This window comes from Erpetoichthys calabaricus, chromosome 2, assembly GCF_900747795.2.
Source record: "Erpetoichthys calabaricus chromosome 2, fErpCal1.3, whole genome shotgun sequence".
NCBI lineage: Eukaryota > Metazoa > Chordata > Cladistia > Polypteriformes > Polypteridae > Erpetoichthys > Erpetoichthys calabaricus.
The window spans coordinates 206,920,528-206,944,451 of record NC_041395.2 but is presented as its reverse complement, the minus strand read 5'-3'; the positions used below and the strand labels follow the sequence as shown (position 1 = coordinate 206,944,451).

Genomic DNA, 23,924 nt, shown 5'->3' with positions numbered 1-23,924 from the left:
TATATATAAAATGTTGATATATGGATTATGCCAAGGGTTACTGTTTTGAGGAGGTGGTGCCCATGGAGTCTCTATACATAAGCATAAATTGAGATCCTCTGTGCATTATTATAAAACTGATATTAACATGAGCTTCATTCTTCAACTTACAAATGGCAAACATTGGCAGTACCACTGTATGCCAGTCATCAACAGAGACTATTGTTTTAGCATAGCTTAGTGTAAGCAAATCTTAATACAACATAATATTAAGCATACTGAATTCAACTCCTCTATAGAGTCATCTGTAGATGCATGCTTCATTTGAGTATGTCGTCTTGACTGCATTACTGTTGAGAATGCAGGCTGTGATAAAACTCCCACTGGAGCTGGGCAGTTAGACTGATTCTCACTCTCTTAAGAAATGACAGTTTATTAAGTTAAACCATATGGGATGTTTAAATAATTTGCACAGTTCTGGCATCCTGGTTTGAAATTCAAGCCCAGAGCCATTAGTCTGTTTATGCAGTACTCATTAGGCTAATTGTTCAGAGAATAGTGAGTTAAATATAATAATTCTGTAAAATATAAAAGAGCCACTAGGGCCAACTTTTAGCTGCCTTAGGAATGTGAGCTTATTTTTGCAAAATATTCAAAAGTCTAATTATGCTTACCTCCAAAAGCTGACTCCAGCAAGTGCATATTACCCCATTATCGATTCACCTGAGCTCAACACTAGCACTGGGGCACTTATGTGATGTCGACAGCATTCTTTGTTTTACGGGTAGATGATTAATGCACGTGCACAATAATTTACAATTATCATGATTTGCATTTATTTTTTATTCTTTCAGGTCTAACTGGATAATCATCTGCAAATGGCTCGAAGGAATCTTGTGCAAGGTTCTCTCCTGTATCATGCATTTACAAGATAGAAATTCTAAGTTTTTTTAACAACATACCTGCACTGAGCATATTTATAATAAAATGTATTAACTCGGGGATTTGTACATTTTGCCATTGGAGGCTGCTTTGTATAAGCATAATTGTAAACAAATGTATATTATGTTTTTTTTGTATATTCAACAAATTAAATTACAGTCAGACAAAACTGAACTTTGTAAGAAATATTTCTCAAAAATTATCTGTTGTGCATATGAACCCTAGCGCCGACTTTATTTGTTGCCCACTTATGCCTTGTTTTCTCACTTTCTCGAGTTTGAACTGAATCAATACCAGCAAAAGAGTTGCACAATTCTCAGTCATTCGGCACTTCAGCAGTATCAAACTAATGAGCCTAACTGTTCTTGTGCACTTGATTCAAACCTGCAAACTAAGTGCATGATTCTCATTGATGCATGAATAAACCTGCAACCTCCAGGTAATTTGCGTTCCACACAGCAAATCCCCAAAGTCAAAGTGAACTTTATTGTCATCTCAACCATATACAAGTATACAGATAGACGAAATTGCGAAGCTCAGGGTCCACAGTGTAACAACATGACGTGCAAATAATAAATTAAAAATAGAATTAAAATGTCAATTTAAAATTAAAACACAAACAAGACATTGTGCAAAGACAAGACGAAGAAGTAGCAGCAATATTGATCTGTAAGATATGCAATATAATAAATAAATAATAAATAATAGATATAGGTAATACAGAAATTATCAGTGTATGATAATAGTTGTTTAAGACATGTGTAAACAATGACAGGTCAGAATGTTTCACAGCAGAAGGATAGCAAGAGTGTCAAAATACTTAAAGGTCAGTATGAGAATTTCAATTCTTTTCTACATGCACACTCGTCTTTGCAGGACAGTGGCTCGTATGTTTAATAGTTCTGTTTTTAGAGGTGGTTGAGGCCGTGTGGAAGATCCCTGGGGGCAGCCTGGTGTCTGACAGCTTGGGGGTAAGAACTCTCCTACAGCCTGGCTTTGATGCTGCAGTATCTTCTCTTGGATGGCAGAAGTGTGAAAAGTCCATGTGAGGGGTGTAAGGGGTCCTGCACAATGCCGCAGGCCTTGCGGACACTGCGTTTGTAAAATATGTCCTGTAGTGAAGGAAGAGGCACCCCAATAATGTTCTCTGCTCTCTTCACTATCCTTTGCAGGTGCTTGCGGTCGGGAAAAAAAATACAATTTGTAAAAGCTTCACCAAAAACTAGGTATTTTTTTTAGCAGGGTGAAACTGAATGCAACTAATTTGAATGGCAAACTTGCCACATTTTCTTATTTTCATTATGCTATTATTTTTACTATGTTTTTATGTTTGTACTTTACCTGTAGAGTGCTGTCAAAGACAATGTGGTTATACAATATGAATTATTAGCAATGAAAGTGGATTATGATTTTGTAGTCTAGCTAAGGTGGTATAAGAGAACTTCTTGCTTTTCAAAGTGACTGACCTTGGCTTTTGTTGCTAGTCATTGTAAAAATACAGTTTTCCAAGAAACTGTACTCTTTTGAATTTCAAACATGTAATTAGTAGGAGTACCTGGGAATTTTGGGTATAAATGTAATTTCACCCCGTAGCACATCCTGTAAAAATGGTCTTCAGTCAGATTTGAATGTAACACTTTGATCTGTAATTTTGTACCACTAAAAAGTTTTGTAGGGTTTACATCAAAATCAATAATACACATTGAATCGTAGTTTGCTTTAACTTATTACATACAGCATTGACATTTACTGATTGCACACTTACATGGTGCATGAAATCAATTGAACATTTAAAGTATTGTACAGAAAAGAATAGGTGAAAAGAAATAATATTGTGAACTATGTACAGTGTGCACTTCCTCTGTGTTCTGTTCCTGACAGACCCCATTACTGAGTTTCACAAGCATTTAAACTGACTCATGGCATGCCATCTCCCCTGTGGGATGGGGTGGTATGCTGTACTGGCACTTTCCGGTTTCTGCTTTGTGAACCACAGCACATTGTGGTTGTCATGTTTCAGCCAGCATTTTCCTCCTGGCTGTTGTTCACAGTTGTGTTTCTTGTCCATTGTATTTAATTTTGTATCATTTAGCTGTATTAATGTTTCTTTCATTAACAATGTTTATTTTTCTATGTGTGTGCTGGGAAAGGCGTGTGGCCTAGGTTATGACCCTTGGGCAGGTGGCCCCACCCTTAGGGAGCCACCCACAAAACACATCACCACCAGGAATGGCCCCTCACCCTATTTAAGGGAGGGCCTCCCATAGTTCCTGGCGGTTCACTGAATGTGCTGGGAGTGGAGTGTTATTGTGCCTTTTGCTATTGTTTTGTGATTTCCTGGATTTTTGAACCTGTGCTCTGTTTTTGGCCTCACCCCTGGAATTTGTATGAAACAATGTTAATTGACAGTTTTGACCAATGCCTTGGGATGCTGTTTTGGGACTTGTTTGAGGTGTCTGCCTTGCCTCTTCTCCTTTGTGCTTGCACAGGCAATTTGTGAAAATAAACCTAAAATTTGTATCCAAATTTAACACAGCCCTTTGGGTTTCTAGTCAGGGTATTTTGACAGTGTTTTCCCCCATCTAGTGGGCAACCATGGAAGTATTTTATAACTGTGCTTTTGGGACTCTCTAGATCACAATAGTGGTGACCTCCGATGGGACAGCCCAGTTCTCCGCAATACTGCATATACTTCAACACCAAGGGATCCACACCAAAGTCCATCACCCCCTTCAAATTTGTATGCATTTTATTCCACATCATGAGGAGTAAGAAGCTGACAGATTAGGAAGTATAATACGTGTGCCCTCCACTTAGCTTCTGGTAGTGGCCTTCATTTGCAGCAGCTGCATTCTTTTCATAATTCCAGACTCAGTGCTCAGCCCAAAAAAGGACGTGGAGCTTTACAATCACATTATTATCAACCAAAATTGACAAATACAAAAAAATGTGTTGGCTATTTTTTTTTTTTTAATGTCACCAAATTTCATTCAAATCACTCAAAGCACTTTTGAGATTTTGGAGTAAATAGTTCTTCTGTAGATTACTTCTAAATATTCATAAATTGAAATCTGTTTTCTTAGTGGAAAGCTGTATAGTCCTGGCAAATTCCTGCTTTTTAACTAAATGATAAATAGGTTTTATTGTTGATGAAAGAATAAGTCATTCAACTTTGCACGCGCACAGACACACACACACACACACACACTCATGTACTGCACAAAAAATTAAGGGAACACTTAATCATTACAGTTTAGCCAGTCTAAGTCACTTAAGGTTCATTAACATCCACACGTGCCAGTCTCAAGAGCATGGAGGAGATACCAGGAGATGGGTCATTACTCAAAGAGAGTTGGACAGGGCTGTAGAAGTGCTTCAGCCCAACAGTGGGACTGGAATCTGCTACTTTGTGTGAAGAAGAACAGGAGGAGCACTGCCACAGCTCTACAAAATGACCTCCAGCTGGCTACTGGTGTGCACGTTTCTGACCAAACTGTCAGAAACAGACTCCATGAAGGATGGGATAAGGGCTCAACATCCTCTAGTGGGACCTGTGCTCACAGCCCATCACTATGCAGCTCGATTGGCAATTGGCAGAGAATACCATAATTGGCAACCCCACCATTGGTGCCCTGTTATATTCATAAATGACAGCAGTTTCACACTGAGCACATGTGACAGATGTGAAAGAGTCTGGAGATGCCATGGTGAAAGTTATGCGGCCTGCAACATCATCCATTGGCGGTGGGTCTATGATGGTCTAGCAGGGCATACCTTGGAAGATCGCACGGACCTCAATGTGCTAAATAACGGTACCCTATCTGCTGTTAGGTATCGGGATTAAATCCTCAAAGCTATTTTTAAGACCTTACGCTGGGTTCCACCTGGTGCAGGACAATGACAGGCTTCATGTGGCCATAGTGTGTAGGCAGTTCCTGGATGACGAAGACATTGATGCCACTGACTGGCCCGCACTTTGCCCAGACCTGAATCCAAATGCAAACCTCTAGAACGTTCAGTATCGGTGCATTCAATGTCACCAAGTAGAGCCACACACTGTCCAGGAGCTCACTGATGCCCTGATCCAGATCTGGGAGGAGATCCCCCAGGACACCATCTGCTGTCTCATCAGGATTAAGCCCAGATGTTTTTGGGAGTGGATACAGGCACGTGAGGGCCCTACACACTACTGAGTCACTTTATGAGTCACCCTGCTGAAATTCACACAAGTTGGATCAGACTATGATTTGAATTTTTGACTTTGATTTTTGGTGTGAGATTGAATCCAGCCTTCAATGGGATGGTGATTTAGGTTTTCATTGACCACTGTTACATCATTTTGTTCTCATTGAATTACACAGTATTACTCAGTAAAGATTTTCCACTTGAATATTTTGTTAATTGAGATCCAATGTGTAATTTAAGTCTTCCCTTAATTTTTTGAGTATGTATATATTGTCACATGTGCGCATAGGAGGCATTTAATGGGTTCAACTAAAGATGTAACAACGGGTCAGGGGTTGACGAACTGCAGTAATGTCTTTTCTTCCCCTCTTTGCAGATCATCCAATGGGAAAACCACCTGAAGCCAACCAGGTTACACTTCCATCTCCGGACCACACCCTCTTACTAACCTCATTTCCGCCTGTTCCCGTTGGACCCTCCTCTTCCTTCCCACTGACTATAAAGCCAACCACCTGTCGTTCCCTTGCAGTTCCGTTCTGGACTCAATCCTCAGAGACTACTCGAAAGAAAAGCACACAATATATGGGGTGGATCCCCCAACCCTTTTCTGGCTATCTTGTGTTTTTTGTTTTTTTTTCTTTTCTTACAGTGACATATTCGGCAGGATTACTGCTTCGGGATGGCAGAGGAGCAGGACCTGAATGCAATCCTCACAAACCTGGCTACCGGTGGCGAAATCGGATGCAAGAACAGAGGCATGTCTAATCTTGCAACAGGGCCAGCCCTGGGCTCCCCATCAGGTACTTGTGCCACTAACCGATGGTGACGATATTAACACTTAATTCCTCGTCTTTGAACACACTGCTACCAGGCATTGCTGGCTGCGGTCGAAGTGGAGTAACATCCTGGCGCCTTTCTATGGTGTAGTGGGTCCACAGCTTAAGTCAAAAAAGCCACTTTTTAAATAAATAATAAATAATTAGTGAGGGGGTGTGGTGTGTGTGTGGCCGAGCGGTTCCCAGGGGAATTCGTGATGCGGGCGGTCCTCACTTAAGTGCACAGGAAAGGAGTCGGCTGCATTCGTAATTGTTCTCGGGAGCTTCGGATTGCCACAGCTGATCCACGTCCCCATAATAAATAGAAGTGCGAGGCGGCTGAAGAGAGGAAAAAAGAAAGAAGAAGAGAGAAAGAAAAGTGAATGGAGGTTAAGAGAAGAGAAGAAGGTGACAGGAAGCAGGCAGGAGAAAGCCGGTGTGTGTGTGTGCAAAGAAGGCAGCTGAGCAGTGAACCCTAGCGGGGTGTTTGGCTGACACCTAGGGCAGTCGGTAGTGGTCGCTCCCGCTGAGCATTTTGAAGAGTTGGGAGTGACCAGAAGAAGGATGGCTCACTGCGGGAGTCGGGAGGCTTGGGAGGTGGATTCCCCAGCGTGAGCATCCTGGTCGCTGAGGAACCTAAGTCTCGGTCTGGGGAGAGCAGAACCGAAGCCTCCAGGCCAGTAAGTAGAGTAGGTCAGCTGCAGTTAGGGTGACTCCCCTGGTGCATTGCCTGGATGGGAGAAGCAGGGGAGTCGCCAGTTATCAGAAGAAGAGTGCACTGGGCTTTGTGATTTAAAAAGGACAGCTCCCAGCCATAGTTTTAACCTTGTCGTTTTTTAAAGGATTTTTTTCTATTTATTGGATTTTAACCTTCACCACTTTTCAACTATTTTAATGGATTGTTTATTTAAAGATTTTTGATACACTGCACTTTATTTAATTTGGACACTTTGTTTTGTTTGCTGTTTTTAATAAAAGCACTTAGCACTTTTTGCACCATGCCCTTGCTTCATTGTTGTGCCTCACTGCCTAGCTCATCGGTGACATTACCAACAGTGTTGGGTTCAAGAGCTCCCAGAAGCAAGATGGAAGCATGAAGTGAACCCGCATCATCACACTTTCCTGAAGGGTGAGGCGCAGCTAGCTTACTACAACCTCTCGGAGGAAGATGCCGCAGACTGTGATAAGCACAACAACGAGGTCCTCAAGAGGTTTAGCATATCCACAGACCAGCAGACGAGGCAATAGTATTAAAGGCATTTTGACCCTGATCAGTCGACTCGCTCCCAAGCCTTTGAGATCTGGTGGAAAACTGGGAACTGACTAAGGCCAGAGATTAAAGACGCCTGGACGATCGTCAAGCAGTTGGCCTGTGATGCTCTGGTGACCGCCCCTTCCCGGTTCATAGGCAGCCATTAAAAAAACATGGAGGCCTTCATTGAGGTCATTGAGTGGCATAGGGCAGTGTCCCAGACCGAAAAGGTCCGAAAGGCCCACTCCTCTAGCCCAGCAGGGACAAGGCGCGCCTCTGGACCCCAATGCCGCAATGTGAACCTGGCCATAACACCTAAGGAGAAGACCACAGTGATCCCCCGCTGTTCCAAGTGCAAGGAACTCAGATGCCCACTCCTTGGTGAACTGATGGATTGCAGTTGGCCCCAGGGAGAGAGGTATTGTGCACTAGTTAAGCCTCTGTTTTTTCTCCATAGAGAAGTGGCTATAATTAATAGGCAGAGAGTCACTATTCTAATCAACTAATGGAATAAAATTTCCATTGTTGCTCACCATTTTGTGTTGCCGTGACCAGCATAACCTGTTTTCACAGGGAAATGCGGAAATATAGCACAGCCTGCCACGTGTGTAGTCGGCTTCAGGAATAAGTTGCAAAGCCTCACGATGGCTGTTACGCCGGATCCACCGTACCCTTTAATCCTGCATTGAGTCTGGTCTGAATGCAAAAGCGGTTGCAAGATTGCTACTCTCCCTGCGTAGTTAGGCCTACTTAATGGACAACAAGAGCACATCCCAGGCTGCCTCCTCGCCGTGTTTACTACTGGCACCTAGAGCTGCCTAGTGTGATGTGGTAAACAATGTGATGGCACTGCTGTACACGTCAATAGACGGAGAAGTGGTGTCGTGGCCCAAAACCATGCACCTATCCTCTAGCAACCTTACAATTCCAGTTTAAACAAACACATTGCTCCTTTAAACGGGAGCAATGGATCGATGATTTCTTAAAGAATGCTATTAATGCTGTCTTCCTGGTAAATGGCCAACCCATGCAGCATCCCATGCCACAGGGACTGCACTTTGTAATCAACAACGACCTTCTCTATTGGGTTGCAGAATACGAAGACCTAGTCCTACAGACTTTCCGGCGGCGGGTCTGTGACCTAGTGCACAGCCATCTCTTGGGTGCCCATCTGAGAACCGAGAAAACTTTAGACTGCATTAAGCTCCGCTTTTACTGACCAGGGATCAATGAGGAGGTCTGTCACTTTTGTAGCTTATGGCCCGAGTGTTAATTGCAACAGATTTACAGGAGGGACCGTGCTGCACTTGTTCCCCTTCACTTGATTGACATCCCCTTTGAGCATATCGGGGTTGACTTCGTAGTACTCCTCGAACCCTCAGCAAGAGGACACAAATATATTTTGGTCCTCATTGATTATGCTACCCTATTCAAAAAGGCTGATCCTCTGCACTCGTTTAATTCAAAAACTATTGCACAGGAATTAGTAGTGGTCTTTGCACGAGACAGCTTCCCTAAGGAAGTCCTGATAGACCAGGGGACACCTTTTACTTTGTAAACATTCAAGGAGGTGGCCAAATAACTCATGATAAAGCATCTGAAGAACTTGGTTTATCATCCCCACAATGACGGCTTGGTAGAGTGATTTCAACCTGATTCTCAAACAGATGCTATGTAAGGTGATCAGCGAGGATGGGAGGAACTGGGACCACTTACTCCCCCTCACACTATTTGTCTACTGGGATGTCTACAGGCCTCCACGGGCTTGTTTGAACTTTTGTTTAGATGACAGCCCCAAGGGATATTGGATACCCTAAATGAAGGCTGGGTTGGAGGAGGCCCTCCCATCTACTAATATCTTGGAATATATCATGCAATTACGTGACAGATTGAAGAAGATACAGGATATACTAAAAGAGCACATGGAAAAGACTCAAGCAGCACTGGCCTGTTGTTACGACCATGGCACGACACTTAAGGTGTTCCGCCCGGGAGACCGAGTCACGGTCCTTGTTCCCACTTCCCAGTCCAAATTGCTGGCACATTGGCAAGGCCCTTACAAAGTTAAGGAGAGGAAGGGGCTCGTCAACTATTTGGTTAAGCAACCTGATAGATAGATAGATAGATAGATAGATAGATAGATAGATAGATAGATAGATAGATAGATAGATAGATAGATAGATAGATAGATAGATAGATAGATAGATAGATAGATAGATAGATAGATAGATACTTTAGTAATCCCAAGGGGAAATTCACATGCTGCTGGAGTATGTGAATTTCCCCTTGGGATTAATAAAGTATCTATCTATGTATCTATTAGGTATCAACTAATCAGCTCAGCGAACAGATACACCATGTAAACTTTCTGAAACTGTGGAAGGATGGGGATCCTGATCCCTCCTCTGGTCAGCACCATTCAGAATATCTTTATTGTCACTCTTTGCTCAGAAATTAAACCTTAGCTTCGGCCCCAATTTGACGCCCTTTCAGTGATGGGAGCTCGAAGCAACTATCCTGTCTGTCCCAGAAGTGGTGATCAAAACACCTGGAAAGACCTCTCTGGTTGAGCACGATGTTGTGATGGAACCCAGGGTAATCGTCAGGGAGTGCCCCTACCGACTTCCCGAGGCAAAAAACACAGAAGTAGAACTTGAGATCAAGAGTATGCTGGACCTAGGGGTAATTGAAGAAAGCCACAGCCCTTGGTCTAGTCCTTTCATCTTGGTCCCTAAGCTGGATGGAAACTTGGGGTTCTGCACTGACTTCCGCTGACTTAATCAAATCTCCCATTGTGATGTTTACCTGATCTCGCGAGTGGACAACCTCCTCAAACGGCTCAGCAAGGCACAATTCTTGACCACACTTGACATGATGAAAGGGTACTGGCAAATTCCTTTAACGGAAACCACGCAAATAAAGACCGCGTTCAGCACCCCAAGTAGACACTAGCAGTATTGTTTTCTCCATTTTAGCTTGCATGGGGCCCCCATGACCTTCCAGCATCTGGTGGATAAAGTGTTCAAGCCCCACAATGCCTACAGTGCTGCCTACCTAGATGACATAGTCATCTATTCCAGCACGTGGGAGGAACAACCTATAGCACATCAAAGAGATACTCCAAGCGGTAGCAGAAGTGGGCCTCTGAATCAACCTGAAGAAATGTTTTTTTGGGCTGATGGAGATCAAATATTTAGGTTACCTGGTGGGCAGGGTCACTATTAGACCACAGTGTTCTAAAGTTGATGCCATACTAAATTGGCCCTGTCCGAAAACCAAGCACAATATTCAAGCCTTCCTGGGTTGAGTGAGTTACTACTGCTATTTTGTTACCTCTCTTCTCAGAGACGGCGATGCCCTTGCCAGACCTAACAAAGAAGCAGGCCCCTAACTGTGGCATGGGATGACAAAGCGGACACTGAATTTCGTGACCTTAAGCAGGCCCTTATGTCAGCACCAGTGTTGAGAACATCAGACTCTCTCTACCTTTTATCCTCCAGAAGGACGCTTCTGACACTTGGAGCCATGCTGAGCCAAAGTGTCGATGGTGCTGAACACCCTGTGATGTTCCTAAGCAGGAAACTGCTGGACCGGGAAACAAGGTATGCGGTGGTCGAGAGGGGAGCCTTGTGATCAAATGGGCAGTAATGTAGCTGAGGTATTACCTTCTAGGCCGTAAGTTCACCCTTTTCATGGACCATGCAGGCCTTCAGTGGATGTCCCTGCACAAAGAGTTGAACCCAAATATCAGAAGGTGGTTTTTGGACCTCCAGCCTTATTGTTTCACTGTCGTTTATCATAAGGGCTCTCTCCAGGCTAATGTTGGTACTCTTTCCCGTGTTCATGACCTCTCGGTTTGGGATGCCCGACCCAGTGGTTCTGGGCTAGGGGGGGGCATGTCACACACATGCTCATAGGAGGCAGACAATGGACTTAGCTAAAGATATAACGACAGGTCAGGGATTCACAAAATGCACTAATGTCTTTTCTACCCCCCTCTGATGGGAAAACCACCTGAAGCCAACCAGGTTCCACTTCCATCTCCAGACCACACCCTCTTACTGACCTCATTTCCGCCTGTTCCTTTTGCACCCTCCTCTTCCTTCCCACTGACTATAAAGCCAACTACCTGCTTTTCCCTTGCAGTCCTGTTCTGGATTCAGCCCTCAGGGACTACTCAGTGGCAAATCCACCACTCTTGAAAGAAAAGCACACAATATATGGGGTGATTCCTAAAACCTTTATCTGGCTATCTTGTGTTTCTTTTACTATATATACAGTATACACACACTTGTACACAAGACAATAAACTTGATCTTGACCCTGAATTATTAATTTCTTTGTCAATAGGACAATGGTCCAAAACAGACCTTAATGCTGTGTGAGAGCAATTTGGCAAGTAAAGAGAGTGATAGGTGTGCTGCAGCAAGCGACCAAGCCTCCACAGTCACTGGATTTAAACCAAATGGAGATGGTTTGGGACCACCTTCAAGACTATAGGAGGGAAAATGCAACTACTTTGAAGAATATAAAGTTTAATTTAGTTTTCATTTAACATATTTTTCCTTACATACTGTAATTCCAGATGTGTTATTTCACACTGTAGCTTTGATGTCATCAATATTATTCTAAAATGTAGAAATAGTAATAAAAAATATTAAAATAACCTATGACTACAGTAGATGTGTCTAAACAACTGACTGGCATTTTATGCACTTTGTCTATGTTTTGGTTTTTAAGAATATCACATTCTTTCTCATTAGTCTTTTGTTTAGTTTTAATTTCTCTTTTGAGTCACATCTGCTCCCCAACTGTTAGTTTTCTTAAATGTAACACTGAATAAGGATGAAATTGTTATACCAAGGGCAGTTACAGAGTTTTATAAAGTACAAATATTTTGATACAAAGGTGCTTTTGAAAATATAACATGCAAAACACTTACTTATTTCAAGTTCCATGGTGTTTGGCTGTTCTGGAGAGCTGATGTAGAAGTCGACAACGCTGGGCAGCCTGATTTCTTTCATATCTAAGCCAGACTGGTCTGGAGATGGTTGTCGTGTTTGTGAAGGGCAGTAACGGTTCCTGATGCCTTCTGTCTTTCCTTTTCCTTCTTTTGGAAACAACTCTTCCTTTTCCAGACAAGTTTGGCTGCTGGACACAGGTGAAGATGAGGTCCCTGTAGACCCATAGCCTACAACTGAAGTCTGGGCCTCATTTGGAGAACAAGGCAAACATGTCAAACCTTCACTACCATAAGCTGAAACTTCAGAATCAACAGGGTCACTGGAAATTCCTTTGAAAGAATAGGTCAGAGCAGCAGTCTCACTGTGTTGGCTCTGCCCATTGCAAAGCTCCTTGCTAGGGTAGGTGATCACAGCCTCTGCCTCTCCTGGGCTGTGCTGGTGCTGCTGCTGTTTCTGTTGCTGCTTGTGTTTTTCTACTTCTGCAAACAAGCTGTCTCGCTGTCGCTTAGACATACGGCCAAACTTCACAGCTGCAACACAGCACCAAAAACAAATTTACATGAAATTCAGTGGGTGATTTAACTAGCCAAAAAACTGGAGACTCGTATAAACTACATGCTGTTTCTTTTTTAAACAGATTATATTTGTAAACATGTATAATCCTCTAAGACAGTGTAACAGGAAGCAGGCTACACAAAAATAATTGGAAATTGAACTGTTCATTGCAAACCCTGCATAGTCCTTATCTGAAATAAGGCCTGCTGTTATCTCTGTACAACTAATCATGGCTTTTGCCCACGAAAGATCCCACTTTAGTTGTTCTGTATCATAAAAGAAATATGCAAAATGTGCAGAAGTCCATCATGTAGGGTCTTCTATACATGATAAACACCAATAACCTGCAGCCTTCTGTATTTGTAGTACCTTTGCAAAATCTCCTGCTAGGCTACCTTTGCAGTTGCACTGAGTGGACTCCACCACTTTATTATTTGTCCCTGTATTGTGTACATTTCAATTTAATTTTGATTATTTTATTTTGGTGATGTATTTATTTTTTGTTTGTAATTATAATTTTTCTTTAACTTCTTCTGAAGCACTTTGAGCTTTATTTCTTTTCACATTATTCGTGGCATCACAGCTCTAAAACAGACTGTGAAAAAGTTGGAAAAGCCCAGGAAAAACTGAAAAGCCGTTCCTTTTGAATATGAAACTAGAAGTGATAAAGTATATAAGTAAAGTGCTTTATTAAACATTATTTAATGATGAGTAATGCCTTAGTAGGGTTGTTTTTGGTGACTAATGCTATTATTAAACTAATTAGGTCAATTTTCATGTTGTTTAGTGCTACTTCAACAAAAATGGAGGTAATCTGGTGTGCCAGGGAATACTTAAAAATGATTTTCATTTAAATTAAACACAATTAAGTGTTCACATTATTAAACAGGAATGAGATATTCTTCTTTAAGGGGACACCTGTACACGTCTCCTACTTGCCCCTACCCCACTGAATTAGGATAAAGTCATAAAGGTATCTGTTCACCCTGATGTAACTGCTTCAAGTTACAATTACTTGGACTTCAGTGATTATAATACAACTTTGTATATAAAATGAAGGTAGTCTGAATTATTTTAAGTTTGTAAGAACTTTTTTTTGACAACTGTATAAAACAAAGAGAGTTCCTATATTTACTTGTACTTTTAAAACATCAACTGAGGTAGATTTATCATGGGAAGTTTTTCTATTACTTTAGCTACTTTTCTAGAAAGGTAACTTTACTTTTAATCAAGTGTGGCTGTTGGGTACAGCCACTGCCTCCAGCTTGTGGCTGACAGGCTTGTTTTATTCTTTTTGCATTGCAAATGCTTGGGTGTCTCTCCGTGGGTTGTCGGCACCAGTCTGAAGTGAAATATCTTGTGCTTGATAGAAAGGTAACTCTCATCAAGTAAGGAGACCCCGGACTTGAGGGTCTCTGTTAAATGTGTTACTTGTGGGTGAAGACGCAAACGTTTTGCTTGCAAACATTCGTAAGAATGATACCAGCTAGCCATCTTCCACTTCTGCATGTAATAATATTATAGGTCTGGAATGAAGGAAAATTCAGAAGAAGATTAGCAAATCCACTGCTTGTGAAATTACTAATAGTGAAAGATCACATTTTTATAAAACATCATTTCTTAACCCTATTTGGGGACGAAAATAAGAGCTGCAATTTGTTTTTAAAACCCCTCCCACAGTCCAAAGACATGCAGGTTAGGTGGATTGGCGATTCTAAATTGGCCCTAGTGTGTGCTTGGTGTGTGGGTGTGTTTGTGTGTGTCCTGCAGTAGGTTGGCACCCTGCCCGGGATTGGTTCCTGCCTTGTGCCCTGTGTTGGCTGGGATTGGCTCCAGCAGACCCCCGTGACCCTGTGTTCGGATGCAGCGGGTTGGAAAATGGATGGATGGATGTTTTAACAATGTTATGTCAAGCTGAATACTACTTTTAAAATGGAAGATAGTAGCAATAACAGTGAAATTTGGCAAAGGTACTGTTGAAACAATGCTTTATTACAACCGTTTGCAAGCATGAACTTGGTTCAAAATCCTGATATTATAATTTTTGACCAAGTACAGTACCACTCACCAGACAAGTCACTGCAGATGCACATGCAGATTGTTACTTTACAGTGCACTACTAACCCTTCTAAAAAACAGACTTTTTAGAAATGCTTTTATTACATGGTGAAATCTGCAACACTGCGTAGATTGTATATTTTGTGCTAGTGGTTTGGGTGGGTATTTGAGAGAACATCCCAGCATTAAACTTCAACAATGTGGCCATGAGGTTGGGGTTTATTTAGTCTTCTAAACAAGGACATTGCTTGTCTAGTTCCCTTTGCTTGTCATCTCTTCTCACAGGCAAACCCCATTCTTACAGGTACTCCCATTCCATCAGAAATAAAAAGGGCACAGCAAACAAGATATTAAAAAATTTAATATCTTTATAAAAATTTATTTTTATGCATAGTGCTACTTGGATTGAACAACACTATATCCATTTTTTTTTTTTTTTCAACCTACAACCTGCTCGGGATGACACTGCTAAAGCTGTTAAAGATGCCATCTCACAGCTTTGGGAAGCTGGATTGTCCATGTGTAAATTGGGCAATATTATTGAAAAAAAAAAATATATAATATATATATATAAAATATTTTTTTTTTTTCAGCAATTGAAATCAAAAATTAAAACCTAAATCTCTGCAAAACTTTATGAAGTAAAATTTATTTCTATTATACTAACTGCAAATTAACACTTTTTGTTATAAACACAACACAAACTTGAACTGGGTCAGAAATCACTAAAAAGTACTTATAAACAATCTACAGAAAAGCGCAGTCTCCTCTAGAGGATATTGCCTTTTAAACAACCACTAATGAAGGATAAAAATAAAGTGCAGACCATTTTAATGTCCAAGAAAACCTTGTGACTCACCATCTCTGGACATGCCCAGGGCCACACATTTTTGGAGGCGACAGTGCTGACAACGGTTTCGGCTGGTCCTGTCAATTTGGCAATTCTTTTGCCGGGAACAGGAGTAAGAGACGCTGCTTTGCTGACTTCTGCGGAAGAAACCCTAATGGACGAAGCAAAGAAAAGTGAACTACTGGGTTTATACATGGTTTATATTAACACTCTACATATTGTGGTTGGGAGCATGCACTGCACCCATCAAACAATGAACTACCTGGATTTGGACCCGAGTGCAGCAGGTGACCCCTCGGCACCACACCGGGCCAGTGCGAGTTTTTTTTTTTTTTTTATACAGTGGCTGCAGTCCCAATCCTGCTACCAACCCCCAAATTTTCCATTTAAGTTGGAGGACCTGCTTGCAGAGCTGGATACAGATTAATGTCATACCTGAGACAAAGAAATTGTAGGTTAAGGGCCCTGCTCAAGGGCCCAACGGAGTAGAGTCACTTCTGGCGTTCGAACTGGCAGCCTTCTGATTGCTGACACAGATCCCTAGCCTTAGAGCCACCGCTCTACATATTTATAAAAGCCAAATCCTTCCATCCAGTTCTTTCATGACCCACTGATGTACAAAATCTTCCATTGTTTATACTGTATATGCAAACATATATACGTAAGTGAACAAACTATTGAGAAAAAAAAATCTCAATGGTGAAATACAAACAAGGTCATGATGTGCAAACTCCAGTGAAAAATACTTCAGTGAAAAATAAATTCTGAGATATGGTCAGTTGACAATGGAGAAAACAAAAAAAACAGCATTTCTAAAGAAAATACCTTTGGGGAGAGCCTGCTGTTGTTTGTAATGGCAAAATCGTAGTTTTCCTGATTTAGGCCATTACAACCATCATTTCTCACTACCCAAGCATCTATTCACATGCACATGCTTAAGAACAATTGGTGTTGTGACAATAACTGTTAATCCCAAAAGTTCCCAGTCACTCTAATTCCACTGAGTGAAGCAGTGACTTGAAAGAGGAGTCTGTGGTACAAACCTCCATAGCAGGATACCAAAGTAAAGAAATAGAATTCAAGTGGCTCAGTAAGACGGGAGCTCCCAGTGACTGCTAAGGTTTTAGCAAATAACTGACAGGCTAGTCACAATATGAAGAGCCTAACCAGTATGCTAAGCTGGAGGAGGGAGTCTTCAACCTTAGTTTAAATGTAGGTAGACAACTGGCCCTGTGGCTAAACACTGAGCTTCCTTTACCAGTGCCATTTATCTCTGGAGTTTTTAGACAGGAATCTTCCCTTTATGATAAATTCTCTTAGATGTAAACGTTACTAATAATAATTTGTATTAGGTAAATAACAGCAATGTCATTTGAATCTGTGCATTTCAGCAAGAGGAATTTTGAAGTTGGCAAAACTAAACTAGAAACTAAAACAGAAATAAAAAAGTAGTAGTATTTTTATAATTGCCAGACGTGGTTGTAATCCTTGCGGTGAAACACTTACCTGAAACATGGAGAAATAAATGAAATTCTTTAAACAGAATGTTAAAAAGCACTGCAATACTAACTTGTCTGCATCCTGATTATTAAATAACCCACTGATTTTCCTACAGTGTGTTTCTTAGCAAAAATAAAGGTTTTAATTAAAGCACAATAGATTAGCATCAAATTGAATGCCAACATTGCATGTGGATTCAGAGCAAATAATGTTATGGACCTCCAACTTAAAAAGCAACTGTAGTTTTATATTTTCTATAGTATTCCCATTAATTGTAATTAATGTATTTTATTCAGTTACTGAAGGTATGAAAGAAGCAATAGGATAAATATCATTAGGCCTGAAAAAAAAAAGATGTAGCCAAGTGTCATCTGCTTAATTGAAAAATTCATTTTCAAACTGCATCTAGCTATGTAATGTGAAAATACGTTAACTGCCTTAGTACTAAGCCATGAGCAAAACCAAAGCCAACTTCAGAATGTAACAATGTAATACTAACATCAATGAAATTTAATTAGTAAATATACACTAAACCATGCAAGAACAGTAGTCAAGGAACCAACATACTGTATCATACTGTGCAGTAGTGTGGTCAATGGCGTCAAAAATCTCACATACTGTAAATATAATAGCATTACAACTTTGCCATTTCTTCGATCAGAAGACATACAGTAAGAATGCCAATGGCATACGTAGAAGAACTGGACACACCACTGAGGCTCACTGCAGTTCAAAAGCCTATACATTCCTTGCAAAGCTCAGGGTCATCCGGTGAAATCTCACTAAATAATATGTACTGAGTTAATCCTGTTAATTGAGAAATGTAGAAATGCAGTATTTCTGCCATAGTTTTACGTTCTTAACTCTCTTTTGTAGTTTTCCTATTAATTCACCTTGTTCTGTGGAATTTGCTCCCTCAATTGCACCCCAAATATCCTAATCACCAGTGGACAATGTAGACATTTAGGCAGGCATCACAGAATGAGGAAAGGCTTGATATCGGACATTCGTAAACTGGGTTTGCACAAGTTTACTGGAATGTAGAGAGCACTTATGAGTATTACGTGGAGATAATTTAGTTCTATGATCTATAATCTGCCTTTCCGGGTTATTTAAGCCATTATTTTTTAATGCCTATGCTAGTGGGTGTGACATGGAAGTAACTGAAGCCTTCCAGCAACTAATGTTATTTGCATTGCTGTCTGCAGTCTGCTTCATTATTAATTACAGAATACAAAATGTCTACATGCTGCTATTGGTACACGAATCTATTGGGTTTAGGATAAAGTGTAACAACTATAAACTTTAATTTCAAATGCCATTCTGATGCAGAATACTGGATTCATTAGGTATTTGTTTAAGTGTCTTCCTCCCAACCAATACATTAATGTTAATCTGGTAAGTGTATAAACAATAATAAAATAAATCCATGAAAAATACATGTGAATAAGTCAAACAAGGCTAATTTTTTTATTAATCTATAAGGTATATTATAAGTGCCATTTTTCCCCATCCAGACACGTACACATGGACATATCTAAAGATCTCTGAATGCCAGTGCTGCGCGGGTGCTTTTTTTTACTGGGCTGGGTAATCCATAGAAAATGTGTATGCAGTGCTCCCAACCTACTTGACCATAGAAATTAATGAAGGTTCACTTTATAGGCATGAGAGAAAAAGCAACTAACTCTTCCCTGCCATTACAAAGAGTACTCCTCTAAACAACATTCTGAGGATTTCCACAATATAATCAGAGTGAACTCTGAAATTCTTTTACCTTTGTAATATCCCCAACTCAATTCGGTTAGCCGTTTTTTCCCCCACACACTTTCTCTCACCGAAAAGGTGCCATCTGAGTACTCACAAGTGATGACATGGGACTGTAAAAATGAATTTCACATAATTTCGGGTAGATAAAACAAAGCACAGTAAACTAACATTAGGCCTCAAACATCAAACTTCTGTAACACAAACTCAGCAGTGGGGTCATCCTGATTGTCCTCTCATTCTTCTTGGTCAAGTCCCGTCTCACTCTTGTATACCGACACACTGTGGTCATCTCTATTAATGAAGCACCACCTGCTGGTGGCTGATGGTATACTGGACATAGTGAATTGTCTATTTTGACACTAAACAATTAAGTTGAATATTTCCATATACAAATTTTGGTGTGACGAGCTAGCTAACTGCATACTGTATAATCTTGTTCGATATGCACTGGGCAGGACATTTTCCTAGGCTTTTAATGGCTCACAATGCCTGATAATGCGGCAGATTTAACAGGGAATCATTCAGGAAACTAGATGCACCCCCAGTGAACACTAAAATGGACAACTGAACTGCAGCTCTACCAGCACTTTGGTCAGCTCTGTACTTCACCTGAAAACAAAGGTATGAACCAGAGTTTATCTGACATGTCTGCAGAGATGCCTTCAGACAAAAGGGTACCCGGCTTGTAACCTCAAACTGGAATCTGCCTCACACTGATGGCCAAAATAAGGCATATATAAGCAGCTACTGGTTTTGTAACTAGAAACCATCAGCAAAGGTTGCATTTCCTTTAAAATGAGATGCATGCATCATATCTGTCTTTTCAAAATAGGAAGCCAGACCTCTCTGTGGAACAAAAGCTCACAAACTTTCTTTAGCATGGCAGTTCCTCTTCCATACAGCCTTGGAGCTAGACACACTGAACTAGCTCCATGATCCATTCCTCCTAGCCAGTGACAGAGCCCAGGCTGAGATGAAGCCTTACATCAAGAAGGGAAATTCAGCACCTAAACTCTTGTCCTAGAAAGAATAACGCTTTTCTTGGTAAAGTTGCAGAGGACACGGCCAAGTGCCCAACAGAGAGCTGAGAAAAGCAAAACTGCACCACAGGCAAAAGACCACGTGGCAAAGACAAAGACTGCCCTCCAGCACAAAGGGAATTCTCCATTTGAATTTGGACCAATAATGACAGACAACACCACACACTGTCGGACATCATCCTTAAAGGCTTGGTACTATAAAACTGTTTTATCTGTGCCAAGGTAAATTATAACTCCAAATACCCAGTAAACAGTAAACCCTACTTGTGTTTGAATGTTACTGTGTAAAAACTCAGGACTGTATCAGGTAAACTTACAGTTCTTACAAGCTTTGAACTATAACTGGAGACTAAAGCCTTGAAGTGTGATGTAATGAATTAGTCGTCTCCCACCCAAGTCTGTACATCAGAGCAAGGGTGTGCTGACTGTGATGTCAGTCTTAAAAAGACTGTGAAACTAATAAGATCTACAAAGACCTGTAAACAAACTAAGAATAGCCCTCTGGCTCATCTGTCTTGTGTCCCATCTTATGTGTGTCTATAAGCAGTTATCTATCACATGTCTATAATTCTTCTGGTAATCAGTACATTCAAGTCCTCTGGGTCTTAAAGCTACCATGATAGACGTCTAATGGCCAGAAACCTCACCTGAATCTTTCAAAAGATGTTTCATATACTTCTTGGGATCATTTTTACCCTCTTGAAAAATGTGGCAACATTTTAAACCTTCTGAATGTAATGTATTTGCCGAGGACAGTGTACTTGTCCAAAGAAAAATAAATGGTTGTATGACTGCAGTAAGAGTTTAGTAGGACATCCTGTCAGCTTGTATGGGAAAATGTTCACTTGACATGTCTGAATGTGGAAGGAGAACACCAAGATATGGCAGACTGAAAGTCAGATATTGTAATGTATTAATATACATATAGATGACAGTATAAATGAATATAAAGCACACCCTTCTTTACAAAGTGTTTTAGAACTTCTCAGGATGTCTGTCCTTCTACTCTCCTTGATTTACAGCATCACTAGCCTAGTCAACCAGAAGAGAGTTTGCAATGCTGTTACTTTTTGTCTTGTCATCTGCTTTAAAATGTACTTCTTGATTGCTTGCTAATCTTGGGGAAGGTATCTGGTATATGAATATTAATAAGTGATGATTAATTATTTACAGATTATTACAGAATACAACATTAAACAAATTTAATTGTTCATTTGTGAAACACATAAATATTCACAGTACATCAGTTTGTACAAAAGGGAGACTGCCAGTGACATTATGTGTTCTAGCCTCAGGGACTCAGAAATAGAAGAGAATACTTGTGGCTAATAAAGTCAGACAAAACAATAACTGTGTGTGACACTCCTGTGCCATTACAGGGCTTTGTTCTACCCAAAATTACAAGATGAACAAGACCCTCTGCAAAAGTGAGTGTGCCTTCACTGTGTCATTGGTCATGTGAGTTTTTGCACATGGAGAATATGAGGCTTACTTCTGCATAAGGAGGTAAATAAGCATTTAAGTACCAATCTCCTTGTGGCATGGAGTTCAAAACATCACAGCCCATATATCAGGTGGCTGTAAGGAAACATTAAGCCAAAACATCGCCAGACTTGGCAAAGTGGCTGTCGTTTGAAAAGGGTGCTTTTTATCATTAGACACAATGCTATCCATTTAATTTTTAACAATAGTAGCTAAACAACTCATACATTAGCAGAATGTTCCTAGATGTGATGTGTGAATACAAGATGACAGTCTAAATGTCACATAGTGAATTCCGGAGCTGCACAAAACTGACGAGGCATGCACATTTTGCAATTTAATTTCAAACAACAGCAAATAAACAACATTTAATTTTATAAAGACTTCTGCAGCAAATGCTATCTCAAGACATTTTACAAGCACAGATAGACTGCATGACTATGTACGTGTGTTTTTTTTAATAGATGGAGCACAGCAAGATTAAATGATTTGCTCAGGGTCACACAAGTGGATTAGAAGTAGGAGCTAAACCTGAAACGTCGTGGTTTGCATTTCCTCATCCACCATGTTACAGAATGTGTGATACAAATTTGAAAGTATTTTAACATTTTAATATGAAGGTGACAGACCTGCTCTACACACATTCTGTTAATCAAACCAAATTGGCTTGTGTCTGTCCCAGAGATCCTTGCAGCTGACTTGTCTGAATTCATCTTCTTGTAAGGTTATCTTCACAAAATCAGTTACAGCACAAATGCCATCCAACTGATCAATCCAAAACAAATTGTGTGATTGTACTTACACTATTACATATTCTGTGAGAGCAGGCCTGGAGATGGTATTTGCCAGCATGTGTTTGGTGGCCTGTGCTGCCCTACCGGGATCAGCCAGAAGTAGCAATGTGGGCTCAACTCCAACTCATCTGGACGGCTACAGCTTTTCACAACACCCAAGACATATACCCAAAATAAGTGACAATCATTTTTAATATATCTTCCTAAGACCTGTTCAGTAATAGTTGTTTTTATTTAGATTATACACAAATAGTACAATTGATAGGGAATGAAAAATCACATGTTTATTACTTGTCAACCAAATCCTGTGAAACAGACAGCACATTTTTAATGACAGCTGGTGCCAAAAAGAGGCAAACTAGTGGCAGGTAAACAGAGTCGCTCACCTTGCAGCCTTCACATGTGATCACCCCATAGTGCACTCCTGAAGACTTGTCCCCACAGATTTTACAAGGGATCACCTCAATTTGTGCTGCAAACACAAAAATGCAAGTTAAAAGAGGCAACTGTTGCTACTCACTGTTCACTTCAAAAATCTCTACTAGTACGTTATAAGAGTGGGGCTAACACAGCTTCATCAGAAAAACAAACAATTCTTTGAACAGCTACTAACATTGGCAACAAGTCAGGTTCGGTTGAGAAGTTGTAAAATGTGTTTCAAAGGTACAGAAATCTTCTCCTCAAAAGGTGTTTCATTTTTAAACATGAAAAAAAACCACAAATCACTTTTTAAAGTTGCATTTTCACATATAACTCAAATTGAAAAGTCCTTTGTTTCAATTCTCCACAATACTGACAGCCTTAGAGATGGCAGCAAACAAGTAAACTGTAAATGTAAGATATGACCAGAAGATGGAGCTGTGCCATTATGGCTGAACTACGGGATGACATTCTTTGAGGCAAGTTTGGCTGTAGTTGCTAGGATGTCACATCACACTCTGTAGTAACATACCAATTTATATTAAGAAAAATGTATGCTCCACATGGGGGGTAAAGGTGGAGAAAACCTGGGATGTGCTGCCATGCCACTACAAACAACACATCCACGCTTACTCATCTACCTACTCTTTGTGTCTTTTGAATGTGGGAGAAAAAAACAATGCAGACAAGAGGACAATGCGCAAGTTTCTCCCCCAGGATGGTACCTATACTGTATTTTCTATACTGGGACAAGCTAGTTGAAACTTCCTGGCTACAGCATGTTGATTTCTGCATCAGTGTTGTGTAACACACTTAAGAGATAATCCACTGAGCTCTATAAATAGATGGTAATCTGATTTTCTACTGGAGAGAGTGAGAGAGAGCAGTTGGGATGAATGACAAATGTTATAGGAAAAGCACAAGTTGTGGCCTAAATCTTTAGGACAAACAATTTCAATTAGTAATTCAAATTGATCAAAGGAAATCAACAGCTAAACAAAGAAAGCAATGGTTGCATTTTCAGTTTCTAAAATATGGTTTTAAAAAAGACCTACCTGAGAAAAATAAGTACTTAAAATATGAATTTGGTATAATGCACTAAATATTTTTAAAATGTATGTCATGTTATACTTTTGACTACAGTCTGCATAAAAATCAGGAAAAATAGAAAAAACAAAACATTTACGGTGCTGAGGACCTGTCATAAACCCCAATGTTCAGACACACATGATTTGAACATTTTAAGTTAACATACATTAAAACAACTTGGCATAATTTTAACATGTAAATGGTGTAACATATAAATAAATTAACAAAA

At 40.4% G+C, this 23,924-nt stretch overlaps 1 protein-coding gene across 4 annotated transcripts in view; it reads right to left on the bottom strand.

Annotated features, from left to right (window-relative positions):
• Positions 1-23,924, bottom strand: part of LOC114646733 (nuclear receptor ROR-alpha A-like) — a 344,553-nt gene that overhangs the window by 37,507 nt on the left and 283,122 nt on the right. For all 4 annotated transcript variants that reach the window (XM_028795052.2, XM_051922242.1, XM_028795053.2 and 1 more), the window contains 3 exons: positions 22,573-22,658; positions 15,610-15,751; positions 12,116-12,667 (listed from right to left, as the gene is read on the bottom strand). In XM_028795052.2, coding sequence (XP_028650885.1) covers positions 12,116-12,667; positions 15,610-15,751; positions 22,573-22,658 — 780 coding nt within the window. The remainder of the gene's footprint in view (positions 1-12,115; positions 12,668-15,609; positions 15,752-22,572; positions 22,659-23,924) is intronic.